General features: G+C 44.1%; 1 protein-coding gene across 2 annotated transcripts in view; it reads left to right on the forward strand.

Moving 5' to 3' along the window:
* Positions 1-23,131, forward strand: part of SIRT2 (sirtuin 2) — a 226,239-nt gene that overhangs the window by 94,842 nt on the left and 108,266 nt on the right. For both annotated transcript variants that reach the window (XM_085624999.1, XM_085625000.1), the window contains one exon: positions 5,001-5,069. In XM_085624999.1, the coding sequence (XP_085481125.1) occupies positions 5,001-5,069 (69 nt within the window). The remainder of the gene's footprint in view (positions 1-5,000; positions 5,070-23,131) is intronic.

Genomic DNA, 23,131 nt, shown 5'->3' on the forward strand with positions numbered 1-23,131 from the left:
GGAGGGTCGTGCGCTCTTTATGGATTCACGGGGAGGTGGTGCGCAAGCACAGCAGATGGCAGCTGGAAACAATCAGAGCTGGGGAGTGAAAGCGAATCAAATAGAGGGGTGCAGCAGACCGAGGGCAAGCACACAGGGCGTTGGGGGGCATAGAAGACAACACAAACAAACAACAGGGGCAAAAGAATGTTGAGTTGAACAAACGTAAGAGGATAGGGCTTACAAAACTAAAGGGGTAACTCAGGGCCTCTGCTAGAAAAGAGAGCACACAAACAAAGCGAGCTTATTGGTGCACCCTGCAGCAATGCGAAACTGTCCAACTACTGATGTCACACTGCTCCAGGCATGTGAGAAACGTTTTACCTGAGCCCTAAGCTTTAGGGATGAGAGGGTGGGGGGCGATGCTGCTGCAAGGGGCAGCAGTTCTATGTAGGAACGGGACAGAAGGATGGGCACATGAGGTGACAAAAGTGATGCAGGCGCAGGCCGGGTGAATATCGGCAGTGGAATGTGTTCCAAAAACTAATGGTCAGCGTTAAAAAAATCACTGGGAAACAGCTTTAGCTGTCTGGAAAGCTAGAAATATAAACAAGTTAGCAGCAAGGAAAGAGCTGAAAGAAAAAGTAGTATGCCTGAAACTAAACATATGGCTGATAGTGAAAGGATCCAGCAGGAGCAGTCTTCATGGCAGGAACAAAGCAGTCAAAAAGCGGAACATATGTAAACTATTCATCACCGAAACATTTTGGAAGACAGACAAAACAACTAATGAAAATCACTGGGTGTATTCAAAGCCCACAGAGTAGGGGAAGAGCTGTGTTTTGCATCGGTGCAGCGAGCCACTCCTGCCGCCTCACACACCGCGTTAAATGATTTGTGATGTTTACCCAGAGGTCGAAGTGCAGTAAAAACAAGAAGGGCTGGGCGAGAAGGGAGGGGGGAATGCGAGGAGCCTGAATACAAGTGACGAAAAAAGAGGAGGAGAAGGGAGATGCGAGCAGAGCATCAAAGGGCTGGGTGAGAAGGGAGGGGGGGAATGCAAGGAGCAGCTGTGCACGTGCACGCCATCGTGCACGCAAGCTCTAGGCCAGCAAAACCATGTGGGTAGCACTTTTGAAAACCCACGTACAAAATGTCTCAAAGAGACAGCTTGTGCTGTCTCAGCGAGACCTAAAAATGACCAAGAGAACCGCAAATATAGGAAAAACTTAGAAGGGCTAGAAAAGGTTCAAGTTTGTTATTACAGTGAGAGATATGACTGGGTTTACTCAGGTTGGACTCTTGGCACAGAATGGAGCACAATGAAATACCTGTTGATAATGGTGCACCATTAGAAAAACAAGAGCATTTTCAGTGTTTTCCTGAAACTCAAGTAATCTGGTGTGTGTCCAGTCTCTAGTGTTAGGTTGTTGGAAATATCTGACCCAGGAGACACTTGCATCCCAGCAAAGCTTTTTAAAGTGTGGGGAGTGCAACAATTTAGAACTCTTGCCAACAAAGATCTGAAGGGAATGTAATTCTGTGGACAAGTCGAAGGGGCTTGAATTGACCTCTCTGCTAATGTAGCTGTCTGCGAGCAAGTGACGCACTACCAAATTTCTTCAACTCATTGACCGTCCCACAGCAAAATTCTAGATAGGCTTTAGCGATTCCAGAGCAATTGCATGATGACCAAAATAAAGCCTATAATCCTCCCATACAATAAAGGTGATTCAGGAAGGCACCACCATGGCCAGTCATTCATTAGGGAGCAGAGAGAGAATTTTCCTCAGCATCCTAGGTTGGCAAAAGCAAGGAGTGGAAACAGTTTTATTTCATTTTCTATGGATACGTTGAGGTCACCACCTTTAAGGATTTATGGTTGGGTGCAGGCATGGGAATACACACAGCTGAAGGTGAGATAGTATTTTCCTAGTGGAATTTTCCATGAGCAATAACTTCAGTTCAGTAAAGTTCAATTTCAAACAATTATGGCTCAACCATTGTTGGATGGACAAAGGGGAGTCCTGCAAATGCATACCAGACCTGTAAATCTGCCTATTGAGCAGAATCAGGACTTGTGTGTCATCAGCATGTGCAAGGGTAAAACAGCAAAATAACTGAATTTGCTAAGCTAAGGTCCCAAATATACATCAAATCGGAGAGAAGTGACGATCTCTCAGGGCAGTCCTCAATAAATGGCTAAACCTTTTGAACAATGGTGCGAGGTAAACAGTTTGTGAACGATCACCTAGAATTGAAGTAAACCAGTCCCGAGCATGCTGCAAATGCAAAAATCTACGAGTCAATCAATACGAACAATGTATCCCACTCTTTTGAATGTGGTGGTGTGATTTTGTAAGACCACTCCTGCATCTACCTAATAATAATGTTCAAATTAGTCCACCATCATCACTAAGGCCAGATTGCGTCCCTACCAATTGTTACAAGCCACGAGCACAAGTTCAAGGTATTCTTTTTATACATACAGCACCTCTAAAATGTGCACACATTATGATGGAATAAACATTAAAATTGCATCTAGTATCAAATAAACTAAGTGATTAGTTTTAGAAGATATATTAGTTAGCCTCATGGCATAAAAAAGTAGCTGAGGTGATCCCTTAAATAGTCTGTCCCGAAAAGCATGGTTTTATACTTGGAATCACAATGAGCAAGGTATAAGAAAGAGATGGGAGATTGTCTATGTGCTAAACCTTGAGTGGCCGCCTTATTGAATATCAAAGTATTTGATGGCTTTCAGTTTGAAAGGGGAATGACCCAGATGTCTCCCGGATTATCCCAATCTGTAATTGGCATTCCTGTACCATCGACAATGATAGGAGAGGAACAACATTCAGACAAGATTGTCGATGAAAAATAGGAGCGAATTTTGTTTCTAATGTTTGATACGGGATTTTAGAAAACATTTCAGATTTAAAATCAGTTCAAGCAAATTGGATTTTCTCCAAAAAAGAGGGGAATTAAAAGAAACAACAATTAAACAGGATCTTTATCAATGATGGGGAGAAGTGGAATGAAGTTGTAGAACCGAATGTATATAAAATCAAATCAGTGTTTATTAGATGCACAATTGGTATACTGCATTACTGTTATCAGTGACAGGGAAAGTGATTTCTTTTTATTAAATGAACTGCTGAGGACTTAAACACCATCGTCCCTTTTATGAGGCAAGAGAAAAACATAACATTTGCTCATATGCTGCCAATTGTTTAAGAGAACAGAGCAATATTACTCCTGGACCTACAAAAAGTATTTTAAGGCAACACTATCCTAGTTGGAAAATATTTCAGACAAACCTCAAGTCAAGGAGGATGCATAAAACTATTCGAAATATCAGACAAAACTAAAATGAAAGGGGAAAATGTGAAGACAACACTGCAAATATAAATAAAGAGGAAAGATGTGGGAGTGGGCGGGGCCTGAGGCCACGTTCCACTATTTTGCATGCAGTCCCTCCCCAGAAGTAGCCTAGCTCAGTGGTTTTAGGGGCTCGAATGTGGAGGAGCTAGGGGGACAATAATTAGAAGAACATAAAAACAAAACATTCAGTGAATAGTTAACACAACAGAGTATAATTTGATAGATATTTGTAATTGAGACATGAGTAATAAGTAATTAGAGAAATAGTGTTTGGGTACGGATGTCAGATCACATCTTATTGGAAGAACACTATGGTTTTCCAGTTCTGAGCTTTAGTTGTGAAATTATCAGGTGGTATGATCCAGTGCAAAATGTGTTACCATGCCCTGATTTGTTTAATGACAGCTCCAGGCAGGAACCAGGGTATCCTACAGGTATTGCCGCAACCCTTGAATGGGATCGTTAAAGAACATCTGCTCCATTCTGCCTAATTACTAGCCACACACGAAAGAAGTTAAAGGGAGTGGAATCTGTGTCTTCATTAGCCATTATTTTTATATGACTTTTACCCAGATTTAGCTTCCTACAGAAAACACAGCCCATGGCCCACTATGTACGATGAAGACAAGGGCCTTCTCCAGATTTTAAAATAATAATGCCAAGGGTGGGATTTCTTGTGCAGATGAAAAAACATGTGCTTGAAAACTTAAGGTTCATCATTTTTCCAGATGTTTTTTAAACTGTTTAGGGAATCTCAGCCGTGGTTGCATTGTTTACATTTAAGTACAGTTTTGTTATGTGATACAAGCCTTTAAACACTTGAACATAAGCACGTAGGGATGATAGGACTGTAGTTCCGATATCCAGAACATACTCACTATTTTCTTAAAACAAACTATGAAAAGTTGAAGGGAGACTGGGGGAAGAATCCCCTGAGAGATAAGAAGGCTCAATCAGTAGTAACATGGCTCTACCAATTGATTACAAATTTGTAGACTGAGTATGTTACACTTTAGAGACTCACAGCAGATGAGGAGGAGAGCAACAAGATATCTTGAAATGGGGATGAATTCAGGATCAAAGTTTACTGTGTCTTCTGGGAGAGTGCCACTGCACAGGAATTCTGAGAAGATCTGCAATAGAATTGGCTAACTGTAGGCTTACGAAAAGCTCCCCTGGCAGAGGTGAGAGAAGGCTGCGAATGTCCTGATCAGAGGGCCCAGTTTGGGGATGGCTAGGATAGCAATAGCCAAACAATAGGGTTCCCAAGACCATCAATGTAAATGGAATGATCAGTCGGAAAACATCTATCTCAGCAGGGGGTCTCAAAAGAAGGTTTAGAAAGTTTAGGTGGGTGTGTCTAGAAAAACAATAAAGGGGAGGAATGTTTAGGGTTTATATGGGACAGGGTAATAAAAAGAGTCTATGAATGTAGCTCTCTGGTGAGGAGGCCAAATGTGGTAATAGTGTGACTGCAACTATTTTGGGGAAAATGTTTTATTGTGTGTAAAAATCAATACAAACTTTTTTTTTTTAAATTACAAGAGTAAACTATGTGAAATGTTTCCACCGCCATTTATCTCAAGTTGAGAGGCCATGAAGAAACAGAAAATTGAACAACACAATTTGTCTTCCAGCCTACAGTGTGCCATTACTTCCTCCGGTTACTGAAGGAGAAGAACATGCTTCTGCGTTGTTACACACAGGTAAGAGTTTGTTCTGAACGTAAAACACAAGTGATTGCCTGTTCTTTGATCTTGATACACACCTTTGAAAACCTGTGACCTTGCTAGTACTAGAGGCAGGATGGCACAGCTTCTTCTTGTTCTCTCACCGGGACCCAAGTGTCATTGCAGAGTCCTTGCAAATGTGAAACTCAAACACACTAGGTGGGAAAAAAAATGAGTATATTTGTATTTGAGTGCTTAGCAGTAGTGCTGGTGTATTTGTGAAAGGAAGTGTCTTGATGGAAATGAGAGCTGTTCACTTAAAATACCAACCTGGGTTCTAGTGTTGTAGATTTCCTCAACTGCATGTTGATAGACTGGTATGACCACATTCTTTACTTTTGTGGCCAGCAGGGTGAGAAAAGAAGAGAGATTATGAGAACAGGATTGCAACGAAAAGGGAAGGGCAGAGGCATTGGGGATTCCCGCTGGTGAGGTAAAATAAGAAACTGCCATGACATTGACAAGGTGGCTGTCAAGGGAATTTCCCTCTCTGAATCTCCTGAGTCACATCTAATCACAAGATTTCTGTGGATTTTAAGGCCAGAAGCAACACTTTGTTGGACAGATATGTTGTAAAGCTTCATAACTTACTACGAACCCTGATTATGAGGGTTTAACCTTCTTATTATCTGTTATGCCTAGCATCTTTCTGTCATGTGTATGACCGCGTGGCGTTTTTGCAGTCTGAGCACCGTAACTTTACCAGTAAAAATGATGACCAATATTCAGCTCTGACCTTCTAAAGCATTCTTGTGAGTTTGAGACTGGATTTTCATATCAATGACCTTCACCTGGGCTTTCGCATGTGGAGTGTGAAAATGTCTGTACACCTCAGGTGAACTTAAGTCTTTCTAAGTGAGGATCATCGAAGCGCACTAATGGCATCCACTGATGTGGAGGAACGTCAACATGTTTTTAAAACATGCTGAGTGGCCAGATAGACCTGGATAACTGGAAGCGAGTGTGCTTGTAAGGCATTTGCAGGTGGGTGGACAGTGTAGGGTGTGAGCTGTGAAACTGTTTGCTTCTTTCTGAGCAAAATGGGGTTTACTTCAGTGAGCATGTTTATCCTATTTTGCAATGCCCCCTAGCCACAATGGTGGAACCACAAAAACGTTTTTAAAACATGTTGACGTTCCTCCACATCAGTGGATGCCATTAGTGCGCTTCGATCCTCCTCACTTACAAAGACTAAAGTTCCCTCGTCTTCATTCCTACTGTTTCGTTTTCCAAATCTTTTTTTTACTGCACTGTTAAGATCAGATTACAGCTCCATATTGTCTTCATTTCAATAATTATTTTACCTGCTGTGTATGCTGGTTTTGTCACCGAGGTGTAGGTGAAAAAGACTTACTTTATCGACCAGTACTCCTACCGATATCAGGACAAATCATCCAACTTTTTTATTTTGAGTCAAATCCGTTGTTTATTCTCCAAAGGATTCTGTGCCTGTAATTCTTCATGCAGGTCATCTAAATTTCATTCAAGTATCTACTTCCAAATTCATTATTGGTGTCATCTGTCCCAAATCACTGTGCATATCAATCTGTGACACTTTCATCCCTTCATCAGGGGTAAAACCTCTGCATTAACCTTCTTATGATTGCCACATCCTTACCTTTATAGTGGATGTTCCTCTGTTGCACTCACTTCACTATTCAGCTAATATTCTCAGTTCCCCATTTCAAACCATCCCTCTCTTGTGGGCCGTGCTTCCTGCCATCTCGGTCCCAAACTCTGAAATAGCCTCACACTACATATCAAAAGCATTCAGTCCTCCCTAGCTGTCAGAAAGGTTGAACAAACCTACCTCTTCTGGTGAGCTTTGACAGTTTGGGTTTTATTGCTCCTTATTGCCAAAGTGCCTATATTTGTGTCTGAGTGCTCAAGAAATAATAAATAAATCAGTTAGTATGTCCTTATCTCATGATGCCAGGAGAAACTCTAAATCAGCATCCCTGTTGTACCTGAAAGTGGTCTTTGGGAAGCTCTTCATAGCGGTGTGGACGGGACGGGATCACTATAATGGGAGGTCAGCTTGACTATAAGGGACTTATCATAGTCCTCCATCAAGCCGTGTAAAATTGGAACTACAGCTTCCTATTTGTTCGCTCGTCATAAATTTTAGAGACTGACTTATCACAGTCCTTTAGAAGCCACGTTAAACTTGGAATTATGGCCCTAACCAAATTAGTAGTAAATATTTACAAACCACTATTGAAATTAAGACGAAGAGTGGCTATGATACTACTTCAGTCCTTTCAAATCGACTCTTAATGAAGTATTCTTAAAACCACTACGTATCATCACCAGCGAGATGTTAACTTTTGACAGAAATACGTTTTTCCAAAGCCTTGAGGAAGTCACGGATGTGACAAAACACTTGTTGGCTGTTTCGTGTTCTGCATCAAGGACTGGACCACTATTTTACAATTGTAGAGACTTCATCTTTGATTGTATCATCAAGATTCAAGTGTTTCAGTCCCTACTTACTTTGTAACATTTTTTCTTAGTCACTTTGATACCAGTGTAATAAATTAGTGAATGTTTTGACAAATGAATTCTGTCGTGTTTCCTGTGTTAAGAGCATCTCTTGCCTTAATAGTCCTGACAAAACAGTGTCACTTACTTCAGTTTTAATTGTTATGAGTGCCGGGGTATACCAAGTTTTTGTAGGTCTTTGGGAAGTGTTTTTCCAATTTACCATAAGGTGCATAATTACCTGGACAACCCTAGTATGTCTGATCTTCATCTACTGAATTTAAGTTAAGTCTTAAGTTATATTAAATCTTTATAATTGTTTTGGCTTAATGGTATCTAAACACTCAGATGACACTCCCCAGTCTGCTAAATTATGATGCTGTGTTCACCCCGTTAATATTGGGGTCACACCCAGTAGATCCCCCTAGCTCCAATGGAACATGTACAGTTTTTGGAGAAATGTTGACTAGCAGGTGTGCCTTACTTTTTGCTCATTGGGTTGTGCTTTGTTGGAAAAGGAGATTTAGGATCCAGACAAACCCGTCAGAGAATCTCTTATCTGCAAGTGATAAAAGATGGAACCCCTCTCTGGTACTCCATAATCAGCACACACACACAGAATAGTTGGTAATTTAAATCTATATAATTATTTATTTTGTTTTGTTAGTCAACAAATCGTGTGTAACAGAATAATCATAAGAATAATGTATAAAACACTGCAGATGATGTGCAAATCAAAGTGAATATCAGATATGCCCTAATATATTTTGTAACCCATATCTAACCTGTTAGTCTGTTCTCTGCCCAAAGTGGCTGTACCTTGTCAGCCAACTAACTTATATGACTGTATTAGTTTACTAAGCCTTAATTATGCCAATCCACTTTTCCCCTCATTCTTTTTGCTGTCATTGGGTTAACAGTTTGAATTTCGTCCTTCAGCTATCTCCCCACTGCAACCAGCTCATGTGTATAACACTGTTGCTTAAGCATTACCTTATATTCCTTTATGGTATTGTGCTCTTCTCTTGCTTTGCTACAAAAACGCAATGACGCTTTCCAGAAGCATACGAAAGCTACCTCGCTTCTTCCTTCCAAGACAAATCTCTACAAGGTAATTTCCCCTTGCAGCTAAGGTTGCAACATGTGCACTGAAGAAGTGAAAAAAATTCCTTCTCTTTTCAGTTCGAACTGTATCAGAAAATGTGGAGTTCTCCAGCATTGGATCTTTCATATATTCACATGCTTGAATCATTCCCCATTGTCAGGCTGGGAATCCCCAGTAACTTTAAATAGCAGTAAACCGTGTTAAAACGGCCACCGATTTAATGGTATTTTATTATGACATCCACATCATTTAAAATACTCCCAACTTCAGCCAGTGAGGTGGAAGTGCTAAGATCTTTACTCCCCATGGAGGTCACTATAGCTCAAATTTCTACCACACATCTTGTTTGAGGGAGTCCATGAGAAGAGACCTTCTCTAACCTCTCTGTGACTTTCTATTGTTACTTTCCGGGACTAGCCTCAAATTGAACCAGACCTATTTTTAGTTTTCAGAGTAATGTAAGTTGTTTTTCTGGTAATTTTGTGGGAAGGCTCAGTTTTCTGTGCCAGAGAAACCTCTCCTCTGTCACCAACCAACCTCATGATTGACAGAGAAGACAACCCTACTTGTATACAGAAAATGATCTGTACTGATGACCCACATGAACAGTGTATTTTTTGCCTTAAGTGCAAGATGCTTCATGCTGCAAAATCTGTATAAATGTTCCTTTCAATACTGAAGGATAGAGAGAGAAGGTTGTCTTTATTTACTGGAGTAAAAGAAGTGCCCTCCTTCCAAGGGGACTCCCCCCTCGTCTGGCGATGATTCAGTGAAAGTGTTCGCCAAGCACTTCCATGAAGGCAGCACAACATAGAAAACATATGGAACTTCCAGACCTGGACTTACAACCCAAAGCTCCTGCACCCACCTCCTCAAAGCAAAAAAAATAAAAAAAAATTACTTTGGAAAACACTCCAGGAAGTGGGAACACCAGCCTATGCAACAAACAAAAACGTAATAAAATCCAGCTCCCCTTCTGCCCAGACTGAACTGCTGTGTTCACAGGTGCCACCTCAGTCCTCCTAGTCAATGGTGAAGAAAAAGCAGCTGGTTTGGATGACCACTTTGTTGACTATATTCCCTTTGAAACCTATGGGACAAGCCTTCTCGATTACCTTGTAGAGTTGATCTTCGATGACAACAAGCCTTCGATGACGACAACAGCTCCTTCAGCAACAAGACCATCATTAACGGCGAAACCGTCTACGACCATCCCAAGCATGTTTCTCCTTCCATTGTCAACATCACCATCGTTGACGACCCATCTTTTACCATCAATTACAAGCCCAGGAAAGATGGCTATTACCTCGTCGATGACAACCTCGTTGACAACTGATTTTTACAGTTTCCTTTTCACCTATGAAAGTGACTCAAGTTTACTTACCCACATTCTGGACTCTGAGCTAGAGGCCGGTGGAAGTGGGCAGGATATTGCCTTGGAGTCTTCATACAGTCCTATGCAGCTGGAGGAGAGGAAGAGGTCTTAGATAAAGCAGAAGTCTACCAGGACTATGAGTACCAGATACAGGGCTTAGTAGCTGAAAACCCTCCTCAGTCCTATGAACCTCAGCGTTACTATAAAGAACCAGAAGTCATGCAGGTGCCTGTTGTGTTTTTGACAGCATTGTAGCATTAGATGGATAGCTTTCAAAGGTTCCTTCTTAGTTTGCTGGGCATCCTGTATCTGTCCATCCTCTGCTCCATCCATGTCTACTCTACCTCTGCCTCCACCTCCTTTGCTACTGGAACCACCTCCTAGAGATGCTACCCACTCACTGGTCCCGCCAACACCGAAGGACATGGAGGACAAAAACTCATCGTAGTCCAACCAATATTAGGATTTGGAAGAAGAAGGTAATCTCCTACAATGAGACCACAAAGGGAATGGCGTATCGTACCCATAGAGGGATGCAAATCTCTCATTCAACCAGAATCCCCTCTGAATGGCATAGCCCTCTTTCATACTTTGATGGAAAGAGCTGCTAAGAGAGTCAGTCTCCTGATATCTTAAGTGAAGCAGCAATGCTTCCTCTATGACTTCAGGGAACAGCATGCAAAGCTAAAAGGTTTATACTCATACTGGAAGTTGCATGGTTGCAAGGTCTAAAATTGATGAAGACTCCGGCTACAGTTCCAGCAGTAGTACCCTGTTTAGAAAAGAAGTTCAGGACTCCAGATTTGACCCAAACCTGCCTTACCGGCTATCAAGATCCAGATACCCAGCAACCTAACTCAGATCCTCCAGATAGAGAAAGCCAGTGGATAGTTTATTTGGGTCGTAAAGTTGAATTAATGGCTGCAATGCCGACCAATGCTGCGTCTTAGTAATATTGGGCCAATATGACTGCCAGATGTGGCATGGCATCTCAACACTGATCAACCTTATCCCTGACAACAAGAAAGAGGCTAGCTGTAGCCATCATCGATGCAGCAATGGATGTATCCTGCTGGCAGGAGCAGCTCTTAACAGGGCAAGGATGGCTAGGTTCTCTAGCCTTCTATCCAAAAGTGCAAGCAAGATCCTGGACATGCCATTTTGTGGACTCACCCTGCTTGTGAGGCACGTGGATGATGCCCTGCAAAGGATTGAAACATACACTGTGAAATCCCTTGGAGTTTTACACTATTGACGTTGTAGTTTAGCCATTTTTCATTGCCACGAAGAACCCAGGCGTGCTTTGTAGGTGAAGGCCAACCATGTTCTCTCCCACTACCGTCTGGTTTGACCAAGGATATATATCTAACAGAAGCCAAAAGCAAGGAGACTGCAAATTTTCCACACAAAATGGATCGCAACTCAATCATGCTTCCAGGACAACCAAAAGAGAGATTGACTCTTAATAGCTGTGCCCTCTACCATCTCCAACTCAGCAGGTTGGTTGGGGTGATTTGCTATCTGCCCCCTTATGGGAGGCCATAACATCAGATCAGTGTTTGCGGCAGATTGTGCACTGGTTACAGACTCTGGAGTTTGTTCAGAAACCACCTATTGGCCCACCCAGGACACCTTATCATCATCACTTGAGGGAGCTACAACAGGAAATTCTCCTCCACCTCCTCAAGTCGGAGATAGACAGTCTCGAGATCCCAAAGAAACCAGGGGTTTTACTGTAGATTCTTTCAAGATAATGAAGGCCTCTTCTAGATTCCCCTCCCGAAGCTGAACAAGTTCCTCAAACGTATTTCCACATGGGAATGCTCCAAAACGTCCTGATGCTTTAGAAAGGAGACTACTTGACCTCCATGGACGTTCAAGATGCATATTTCAACAACCCCATACACCTAAAACACAGGAAGCACCCCTGCTTTTCAGTTGTGTAGCAGCAATGTCAATTCAAGGCAGCTTCAAATCTGCACCCCTGATTGACTCGCACAAGGGCTGCCTTCCTTGAATGACAGATTCACCATGTATACCTGTGACTGGACGATTGGCTCGTCAAAGTGCCTTCTCTAGCCACCTTCAATCTACTTTACAGTTTAGGACTGACACTAAACATCAACAAGTCTTCTGTGTAACCAGTGACAAAACTTCAGTTCTTGGGAGCAATACTAGACACTCAGTTGGGAAAGGCGTTTCCATTGATGGACAGAGCCATGAAGCTCCAAGCCATGGCGAAGGCCTACTCCGACATGTAGTCAGTCATGCTCAGTCAATACAAATCTTTGTCAGGCCTGATGTCATCCTGCATAGGCCTTATATCCTTTTGCTAGCTCTGGATTAGACCCTTTCAACAAGAACTGGAAAATCAATGCAAGCAGATGGACAAAACTGTCCAAATCACAAGACAGGCCAAACAGGAACTGTTATGGTGGGGGTTTCCAACAACTCTCAATGAAGACCTCCTAATCCATCTTTCCCCAAATTGAGTAGTGTTTACAATGGATTCATCCATGGTGTGCTGGTGAGCTCACATAAAGGAACTGTTGACCAGAGGCTTTTGGGCAGACAGACTGGCAGATTAAGCAGTCTTCAGTAGGAAAGACAACACAAAGTCAATGTTTTACGTCGCAAGCAGGGGGGAACGGCACCCCGACCTCTGTCGGAAGAGAGGCAGCTGCTCTGGGACTGGGCCATTTCCCAACAGGTTAATATCATCTTCGAACTCCTACCAAATCATCAAACTCATCAGGCGAACACACTCGGTTGAGCATAACCGGGCTGACATGAGTGGGAGCTTCATCTGGATCAAGTGGACTACATGTTCCAAAAGTGAGGCCATCCCATACTCGACTTGTTCACCACCCTGAACAACAAGAAATCCCGTTGCCTCCCAGCAGTGTTCGGCAACCATGAACCTAGAACAATGTTGTCTCAATGAGTCTTTGCCTACACTTTTCCTTTGTTTCCCCATGTCCTCAGGGTGCTGAGCTAGGTGAAGGTGGATTGCTATACCCTGATTCTCATTGCCCTGGCATCGCCCCACCAGTACTCTATTACTGGTACAGAGAACTCCTGAGACTAAATGTTGTGCTGGCAATACTACTGAAAATGCACTCCAGACTCCTCTTCAGATACTGTGGAGAGATACTCCATCATAGCATCAAGTCTCTGAGCCGGACAGCCTGGTATCTTTGTGACTTAGTGTTTGGTCATAGGGTCTGTCTGCAGAAACAAAGAAAATCCTGGCACAGGCACGGAACTAGCCACCACAAATGGAAAAATGTCTGTGTCTGGTGTAAGGACAAAGGATTAGCCCATTGCTTATACAACCCATCAATTACTTCCATACTTGCTGGACTTAAGCAAGAATGTTCTTAAATATTTGTCAGTCCATCTGGCAACAATATTGAGGATTAAACAAATCTAAAACAGTTTATGAAGGGACTTTTCAGAGTATTTCTTCTCGTACAGCACCCTTTGAAGCCCTGAGAGCTCAACAGTACCTTAAGCCACCATATGCTCCCTCCCTTTAACCCAATTTATAAAGTGCATCTAGAGTTTATTTCCTGGGAGACAGCACTTCTCCTGGTGCTTACATCAGCAAGAAGAGAATGAGAGATACAAGTATTTAGTGTAAAAGAATCCTTTCTCTGGTTTACAAGGTACAAAGTCATTTTACGGACCAACCCTAATTTTTGCCTAAGGTTCCCACTGACTTCCATCTGAATAAGCCTGTCATTCTGTACTCTTTTTTTTCTTAAATGACAAAATGTCAGCAGAGAAATCATTGTGCTCATTAGATGTGCACAGAGCCATTACATGTAAAGAAAAGACATAGATTAATCTGATCAAATGTTTGTGTCCAGGAAGGGGCAGATAGGGGATAGCATGTTTGATGTATCACCTTCTGCAACAGCAAAGCACAGCGTCCACCAAGGTAGAATGAAGGCTCAGGCCACCAGGAGCACAGCAACGACTGCTATGCTCTATGCTGGTGTACTTTTGCAAGTTATCTGCTGTACATCTACCTGAAGTGCAAGCACACATTGAGGAAGCACTACTGCCTGGACATGAATGCAGCAGCTGACTTAGCATTGAGGTAGGCAGTCCTACATAACTTTTTTTTAGTAAATGTGGACATCTTCCCACTTTATTCTTAATGTTATATACTGGTTGTTGTTCTGATTCAAGCCTATGAATATATGAAATATCTAATCCCGGAGAAGTAAATCAGTTACTAACCTGTAATTCTATTTCTCCAGCATTGGTATCTTTCATATATGCTCCTCTAATCGGGGGGGGGGGAGAGATATATATATATATATATATATATATATATCTCCCAAGCAAAATAGATTAAAGGTTTTCATACCTCAAGTTGGTGATTGCTGTGTCGTCATTCCGGTGCAGGAGTGCTGGATTTGTTTGTTGATGTGAAGCCGCTTGCCAAATGGGGCCTTGACGACACGCCCTAGTTCAGGAGCCCCACAGAGACCTGGTAGAGAAGTTGGAGGGGTGCATCGCACAACGTGGGCCCCCCCCCCCAGAAGAGTATCGAGGCTGTGGAAATTGTGCGAGTGTGGGCGGAAAAGCTGCCGCGAACGGAGCGTCGGAGGACACCTGGAAGTAGGTAAGGGACCGCTCGCCGAAAACGAAAAGCAGCCGTAAGACGCCGAGAGGGGGAATGGTGCCTGTGTATGTGAGGAACATCCGGTGAGACAAGTCCCAACACCTAAACAGCTATTGTAAGAATTGCAAAGGGCTGTGTGTTGAACACCAGATACGCTGTTGAACACTTGGAGAGTAGACATCGAAAGATAACGGCTACTCCCTTCAAGTAGAGGCATCTACATTTACGATGGAAGACTGGGAGAAAAAACGAGAGGAGGCGGCGGGAGCCGTCTTCGATGAAGAGAGGCTGGGAACTAGCAGTTCCAGTAAAGACTCAACAGCACGAGGCAATGCACATAGCCACAATGCACAAACAATCATGCGAAAGTTAGAAAAATTAAGACGCTCAGAAATCTCTAAATGGTGGGAGATCTGATCCCTGGAAAAATATCTGGAGGTTGAAAGAGTCCCTCGGGGCTTGAGGATTTTGATTGCCCCAGCGTTTGAGAACTTGAACCCTGACATGCTTCTGGAATGGGCCAACAACAATGCGGAGTCATCAAAGAATATAATGAAAATTCTAGTCAAATACGCTAAGAAAGACAGAGTAAAGATTTTAGAAGACATCAAACACCTCCTGCAGGAATTGAATGGCCTGAGTAGCTCTGACAATATCAGAAAGTTTGAAAAAGAATTGGAAATAAAGCTCAATAAACATGAGAAAAAGATCAAAGAACGTAAAGCAATAAAATTCACTAGGGATCGTTTAAATTACCAGAGGGGGCAAATCTATACCTTCGCTAAACATTTTCGACACTCTGCGCCGCCAAGACCTGTCAAAAAACCCTTTGTCAAGAATGAGCAATAAAGAAAAGAAAAAGACAGGGGACACTAGCTCCGAATGGAGCTCTGAAGTAGATGCAGACTTAGAAGAGGGCGAAGGATCCATGAGTACTAAAGATAAACCAAGAACTGTAGTAGAGGAGATGCATTTTTTAGGCTTGGAGCGTACACTCAACACAAGACAGAAACCCGAAGGAGGGGGAAGAGTACAGGGGTAAAGAAAAAACGCACGAGAAGAAGGCGAAGGAATGGAACTGCCTTCAGGGTCCAACACGCAAAATCACAGGCGGAACAAATGAAGACAAAAACATACACTACTGTAGTGAATCTATCTGACTTATTTCTAACTGAAGATGAAATCAACTGTTTGTCATTAGGCTTATCTTTTTGCAAACGTACAAATTTCAACTATGAGCAAGCATGCATTGACTTCTACAAATTTTTGCGGAAGTTAAAACTTAAGAAACATTTTTGCAACCAGCCCCCTAGGATCAACCAGGGTAGCATGGGGACAGAGGAGCAATGCACAGGCAATCTTGCAATTGAAGATTTAAATTTACTCAGGATCATGGATGAGTAGGAAAACAACAATGATCATGAGATAGGAACAGGAACCTCAAGTGCAGAAATAGCCAAAAAAGTATGGCAGAGTGAGTGCCACTAGTTTTAAGAAGAAGTCATCCTTCACACCGATTCTTCCAAAAGACTCAATTGACCTGTTTGCTGACCGAGTGATCAAGGGTCTCAAAGAAATAGCTTAAGATTCTAGCAAAGAATTTAGCAACAAGATAAAAAAAGATGAAAGAAATTATCTACAAGTCATGGAAAAGATCAAAGCAAGAACAGAAATTGTAGGGAGGCAATCTGATAAAGGCGGGGATGTGGTATTGTGGCCACTAAGCAAATATAATGAAGAGGGAAAACTCCAATTAAAAGACACAGAATGTTATCAAAGAGTCCCACATAGCAAAATTTTGGAGATAAAAATAAATACCATAAGGAGCTAGCAAGGTAGAGAGGTATGGGTCTGTTATCGGATGCCGAATATCAATACCTGAAGGTAGATAAACCGGTTATGCCATCTTGTATTTAATACCCAAAGTTCACAAAGACAAATTGTCCCCTCCTGGTAGGCCAATCATTTCTGCAATTGGCAGTTTATTCGAAACATCATGACGATATTTGGACCATTTTTTACAAGACTTTGTGAAACAGTTGCCATCACATATCCAGGACACTGGGGATTTTCTAAGAAAACTGCAAAATGTACAGTGGGAGAATGATAACTTGCTAAACACCCTTGATGTAACCTCGTTATATACGAGTATCACCCACAAAGATGGACTAAAAGCTGTTATTTGAGCAACAGACCATTACAAATGTATCAACATTCCGAGATGCTGCTGAAAATGGCTGAACTATGTTTAGATAATAATCTTTGTTTTTGGGAATGATACTTACAGGCAACTCAGGGGGACTGCAATGGGCACCTGCTTCGCCCCCAGCTATGCAAATCTACACATGGGCTGGTGGGAGGAGCAGGTGCTCAGAGAACAGTTCGGAAGAGAGTGGGAAGAAAACATCAGGATCTGGGTCAGATATATAAATGATCTTTTTATCATATGGAATGGATCACTAGAAAGTGCCTCTCTTTTCATAGAGTCTATAAATGCTAACACTCTTAACCCCAAATTCACAGTTTCCATCGGTGATTCAACTGTACATTACCTAGATTTTAAGTTTTTGTTACAAATGGTAAAATACATACGCGTACCTTCAGAAAGCCCACAGCTAGGAATTCTATTTTGCACTGCAACAGCTTTCATCCACAGAAACTGAAGTACAGTATTCCCTATGCCGAGCAAGTACGTATGAAAAGAAACTGCAGTGATACAGGCTCACTACAAGTAGCTCAGAGGAATCTAACGGATAGATTCAGTGAGAGGGGATACAGTCAGGCAGTGCTAGACCAAGCAATGAGTAAGGTTGATAAGCTATCTAGGGAGGAGATTCTATTGGGCAGTAAAAGACAAAAGAAAAGTGCCAGAAACTCACTACAAGATGTAAGGATGATAACCGTGTACAATGTCTACCATGCCAGTGTGAGAGACTGCATGAATAGGCATTGGTACCTGGTTAAAGGTGATCCTGCACTTGGAGATTTAGTCTTTAGAAAACCACTGGTCTCATATAGAAGAGTGAAATCTATGAGACAGGAGTTGGTCAATAGCAGCCCTGAAATAATCAAGTCCAAAAACTGGCTCACAAATAATCCAGGTTTCAACAAGTGCCCCAAGCGTAAGCCCTGTAAGCATCGCTTGAACACAAAAGAAATACAGTTGCCTTTAATGCACAAACCGTGGAGGATTCCACGGGTATTCAACTGCAGAAGCGACCATGTGGTACATGTGCTGCAATGCACGTTGGTATATGTTGGCAGCACTATACACATGGCTCACGTTAGGATCCTCCAACATCTCAGAGCAATCAGCAACAAGGATCAGTCTTATCCGGTGGCTCGCCACATTAATGAAGTACATGGTGGCAGAAGTGAGGAACTAACTTATTTTGTAATTGATTCTGTCCCAAAGAGTAGGAGAGGGGGAAATCGGGAAAGAAAATTAAGACAACTAGAGTCCCGGTACATTTTAATGTTTGACTCCAAGACCCCCAATGGCTTAAATTCTGATGAGGACTTATATGTAAATTTGGGATGCTGAAAAATAGAACTAACAATGAATAAGTGAGCAGAATAGGGATAGGATTAGAGAAAGGATCGAAAAAACAAGAGAAACTCAGAGAACTAAGGTCTGCACACCCTAAGAGTCATATTTAAATTACAATGTAGATGCCGGTTTGGACAGACTTGCCTGTGGTATATTTTTTGATGACTAGAATAAGTTTTTAAGTATTGTAATTAGACATTTATTTGTACCAATAACTATATGAATTTGTGCTGAGGTGGACAACCTATTAAAGTGATGTTTCACTATTACTCCCACATTAGGGAAAGAGACATAATGAGAGATTCAGTGTGGTAAAAGACTAGTTATATGAAGGATTCAAGTTTTAATTATTTCTGTCTATTATGTTTTAGCCTGTTGTAGATTAATTCAAATTGTTTTTAATGGGAGTAATTGCTTTATATTTGCACTTGCACTATGATGGCTATAATAGCTGCTATTGCAACTTTGCACATATTTTGACTGTTTCCGCAACTTTGCACTGTCATAGAGGCTGCTACTGTACATTTGCACATTTATAGGAAATCACTTGCACTGTGATGGCTATAAAAGCTGCAATTACAACTTTGCACATATTTTGACTATTTCTGCAACTTAGCACTTTCACATAGGCTGCTACTGTACATTTGCACATCTCTAGGAAAGCATTTGCACCTATGAATATCTGAAAGCCACGAGAAACAGTAAGCTGCTAACATGTTAGCTGCTATTGCAAAATTTGCATAACTCTGTAAGCTGCTATTGTATATTTGCACACTTCATTACGTTTCTGAACGTGCATCTCTGCACGAAGAGAATGAATAACAATACATTGAGAAACCGGCAGAACCAAGAGGAGGCATAATGAATTGGAAAAAATTGTTAAATACAAATTGAGCCCATAAGCACACCTCCGCTCTTTGTCAATTCTATGATACACATAGGAGACAAGGTAGATAACAATAATAACACAAGCACCACCGTAAACAACGCACTAGATAACACACAGCCGGCATTCATGGGCTTGTGGATGTGTCGGAAAGTGGTACAATAAAGTTTAGTTCAAAGGAAGAAAAAAATAACACATTATTGCACTAAGAAACACAAAAACAGAAAAACAAAATAAAAAATGGAAAATTAGAAAAGCAAAAGATAAATTGACATGTAACAAATTCTCTGGAATTTATAATGTATTTTGTAAATGGTGCAATTTTGAGAACCAGTGGAGTTTGTCGTCTATGTCCATTGGGTCATGTGATGTTATGAACTTCTACTATAAAGCGTTTTGCAAAAATGGCTCCTTATGTGATCAAGGCAGGGGATCCTACCGTAACGCGTCATGGCCCAAACAAAATAGATTAAACGTTTTCATACCTCAAGTTGGTGATTGTGGTGTCGTCATTCCGGTGCAGGAGTAGGAGTGCTGGATAAGGCATAAACTTTAACGACCTAAAACGCGCGTTTGTCAGCATAATGCAAGTAGAGCCCCAGTGGCCGTTTCATGTCTGAAAGGATAGTTAGACAATTTGAAAGAGAAACGTTAGCATTCCTTGGAATATCCCAGGTGTCAGACTGGATCCGGAAAGTTTTGCTAGCAGTACCCCTGCGCGTCAGTAGGTGGCGTTGTGCGGCTCTGCATCCGTTGCTGGCATCGTAAGCGCCGAGATGACATCACGGAGACTACTTAGGTGCCACCCATGCGCGCTGACTTCAGTTCTTTCTTTTTCCGCGCCAGCAAGCGCAGATCCGGTTAGAGCACGTACCTTAGTCACTTTTTGACTATCCTTTTTGAGACTTTTTGTCTCCTGTACTCCTTGGTGCACATAGGGATGCAAGGATTTAAGTCTTGTGGGGCCTGCCGTCGCAATATGTCGGTGGCGGACCCCCACGATGTCTGCCTCTACTGCCTGGAGACCGACCACGACTCCCGGTCCTGTCGGGACTGTCGGGCCATGGCCCCGAAGGCCTTGAGGGAGCGGCGCCGGAAGCTGCTGGAGTTCCGACACTCGTCCCAGCGCCGTCCCAGGTCCAGGGACCGTTCCCGGGATCGCTCGCGGGGCCGCAGTCGTCGCTCCTCGGGCTCCAAGTCTTCACCCTCGGATTTCCCCTGTGGAAAAGAATGTCGCCAGGCACCACCGCCTGGCGCCTGGTGATCCCGCTTTTCTGACCACTCATCCTATGCCTGAGAGCCTGGTTAGCCAAGCCTCGACCTCACAGAGTGCCTTTCCCACGGCTCTGCCGGATAAGGACTCTAAGAAGCTGTAACAGTTCGGTAAGCAGTTGTTTTCTTCGGCCAGCTTAGGGCTGCGGTCAGTGAACACCGCCTGCTTATTGGGCCGCTATTCACACGCGGTGTGGGATACAGTTGCACGGTGTTGCCTCAGTGTCCTGAGGAGGCCCATGCTGTGCTGTCCCAAGCTTTTGCCGAGGGTAAGGATGCGACTAAGTTTGCCATTCGGTGTGGTTTGGACACCGTGGACTCACTGGGTAGGGTGATTTCTACGACTGTGGCGCTTCATCGCCACGCCTGGTTGAGATCTACCGGGTTCTCGACTGATGTCCAAAGCTCGCTCATGAACATGCCCTTTGATGGCACTCGCCTGTTTGGCGATAAGGCTGACAGTGCACTGGAGCGTTTTAAGGATTCGCGGGCCACGGCCAAGTCCTTGGGCCTTTCCGCAAAAAGCCCGGCCACTCCTGGATTTCGTTCCTTTCGTGGCCACGGCAGAGGCGCTCAGGCACGTTCCTTCAGCAAACCTGTGCAGAACCAGCCACAGCGCGGCCGTGGACGCAGCTTCCGCAGGGGCGGGGCTGGGAATCAGCGTGGGGGTCAGTCCACCTCCGCCCCCACTGCTTCTACCTCCAAACCTTCCTAATCTGAGCTTTGTGGAGCTCCCCACGCCGGTGGGTGGCAGGATCTGCCACCACCTCCCCCACTGGCCCGATATCACATCGGACAAGTGGGTGTTGCAAATCATCCGCAGGGGTTGTTCTTTTCCCTTTCAGTCCTCTCCTCCAGCCATGCCACCTCGGTGACACCGCATGTCGGGGGATCACTTGGTACTTCTCCAGCAGGAAGTCATGGCCCTCTTGGCCAAGGGGGCCATTGAGTGTGTTCCTTGGCTGGAAGTAGGGAGCGGTTGTTATTCCCACTACTTTCTGGTCCCCAAGAAGGACAAAGGGGGCCTGTGCCCCATCTTGGACCTCCGGAACGTCAATCGCTTCCTCCGGAAGGAGAAGTTCAAAATGTTGACTCTGGCTCAGGTCCTAACTGCCCTCGACCCTGGAGACTGGACGGTAGTGTTGAACTTGCAGGACGCATATTTTCACATCCCCGTCCTGCCGGCCCACCGGCGTTACCTGCGGTCCACGGTAGGCCTGGAGCATTTTCAGTTTGCCATGCTCCCCTTCGGCCTTACCAGCGCCCCATCGAGTGTTCACGAAGGTGATGGCAGTGTTCGCAGCTCACCTGCGCAGGTCGGGGTGTCAGTCTTCCCTTACCTCAATGACTGGTTGTTGAAGGCGGGCTCGCCCCAGGCAGTCGTCAACCACCTTAAGACTACGGCCGACCTCCTGCATTTGCTGGGGTTCTCCATCAATGTGCCGAAATCGCACCCGAGTCTCTCTCAGAACCTCCCCTTCATCTGAGCGGTTCTGGATTCAACGCTGTTTCGAGTTTATCCTTCCAAGCAGCGAGTCCGGGATATTCAGGCTATGATTCCGATCTTTCAGCCTCTGTCCCGGGTTTCAGTCAGGATGACCCTCCGGCTCCTGGGCCTGATGGCCTCTTGCATCCTGCTGGTGCAACATGCCTGATGGCATATGCGGGCTCTGCAGTGGGACCTGAAGTTCCAGTGGGTGCAGCATCAGGGCAACCTGTCCGATCATATCCAGATCTCGGAGGACACTGCACAACAATTGCAGTGGTGGCTCACGAATCGCGATTGGGTCAATGGCAGATCTCTCTCCCTTCCCCAACCGGAGCACACAGTGGTGACTGATGCGTCCCTCCTGGGATGGGTAGGCCACTTGGGAGAGGTGGAGATCAGAGGACTCTGGTCTCCGCCGGAGTCCCGGCTCCATATCAATCTTTTGGAGCTTCGGGCGATCCGGCTTGCACTGAAGGCATTCCTTCCCTCTGTCCGGGGAAGTGTGGTTCAGGTGTTCACGGACAACACCACCGCCATGTGGTATTGCAACAAACAGGGCGGGGTGGGGTCCTGGACCCTATGTCAGGAGGCTCTGCGCCTCTGGACATGACTGGAACATCAAGGCATTACCTAGGTGGTTCAACACCTGGCAGGTTCTCTGAACGCCAGGGCGGACAAACTCAGCCGCCAGTGCTTGATGGATCACGAATGGCGTCTGAACTCGGACGTGGCGCAAGGTCTCTTTCAGCAGTGGGGAGAGCCTTGGTTAGATCTATTTGCCACCGAAGAGAACGCGCAATGTCATCAGTTCTGCGCGTTTGAATTTCCAAGACGGCACTCGCTAGGCGACGCTTTTCGTCGCGAGTGGAGTTGCGGTCTGTTGTACGCCTTTCCGCCTATACCACTTCTGCCCAGAGTGCTGAAGAAGATTTGGCGCGACCGGGCCCAAGTCATCCTTGTGGCTCCGGATTGGGCACGAAGATACTGGTATCCCGAGCTACTCAGCATGGCGATCGATCCCCCGATCCGACTGCCTCTTCAGGAGGATCTTCTGTTGCAGCAGCAGGGGACAGTCCTCCACCCGAACCTGTCCAGCCTCCACCTCCATGCGTGGAGATTGAGAGGCGACTGTTGACAGCTTTTGATCTTCCTCCTGAAGTCTGTGATGTCATTCTGGCAGCCAGGCGTCCCTCCAGTAAAACGGTATAAGCCTGCAGATGGAACAAGTTTGTGGCATGGTGCAC

Source organism: Triturus cristatus, chromosome 9 (genome assembly GCF_964204655.1).
Source record: "Triturus cristatus chromosome 9, aTriCri1.1, whole genome shotgun sequence".
Lineage (NCBI taxonomy): Eukaryota > Metazoa > Chordata > Amphibia > Caudata > Salamandridae > Triturus > Triturus cristatus.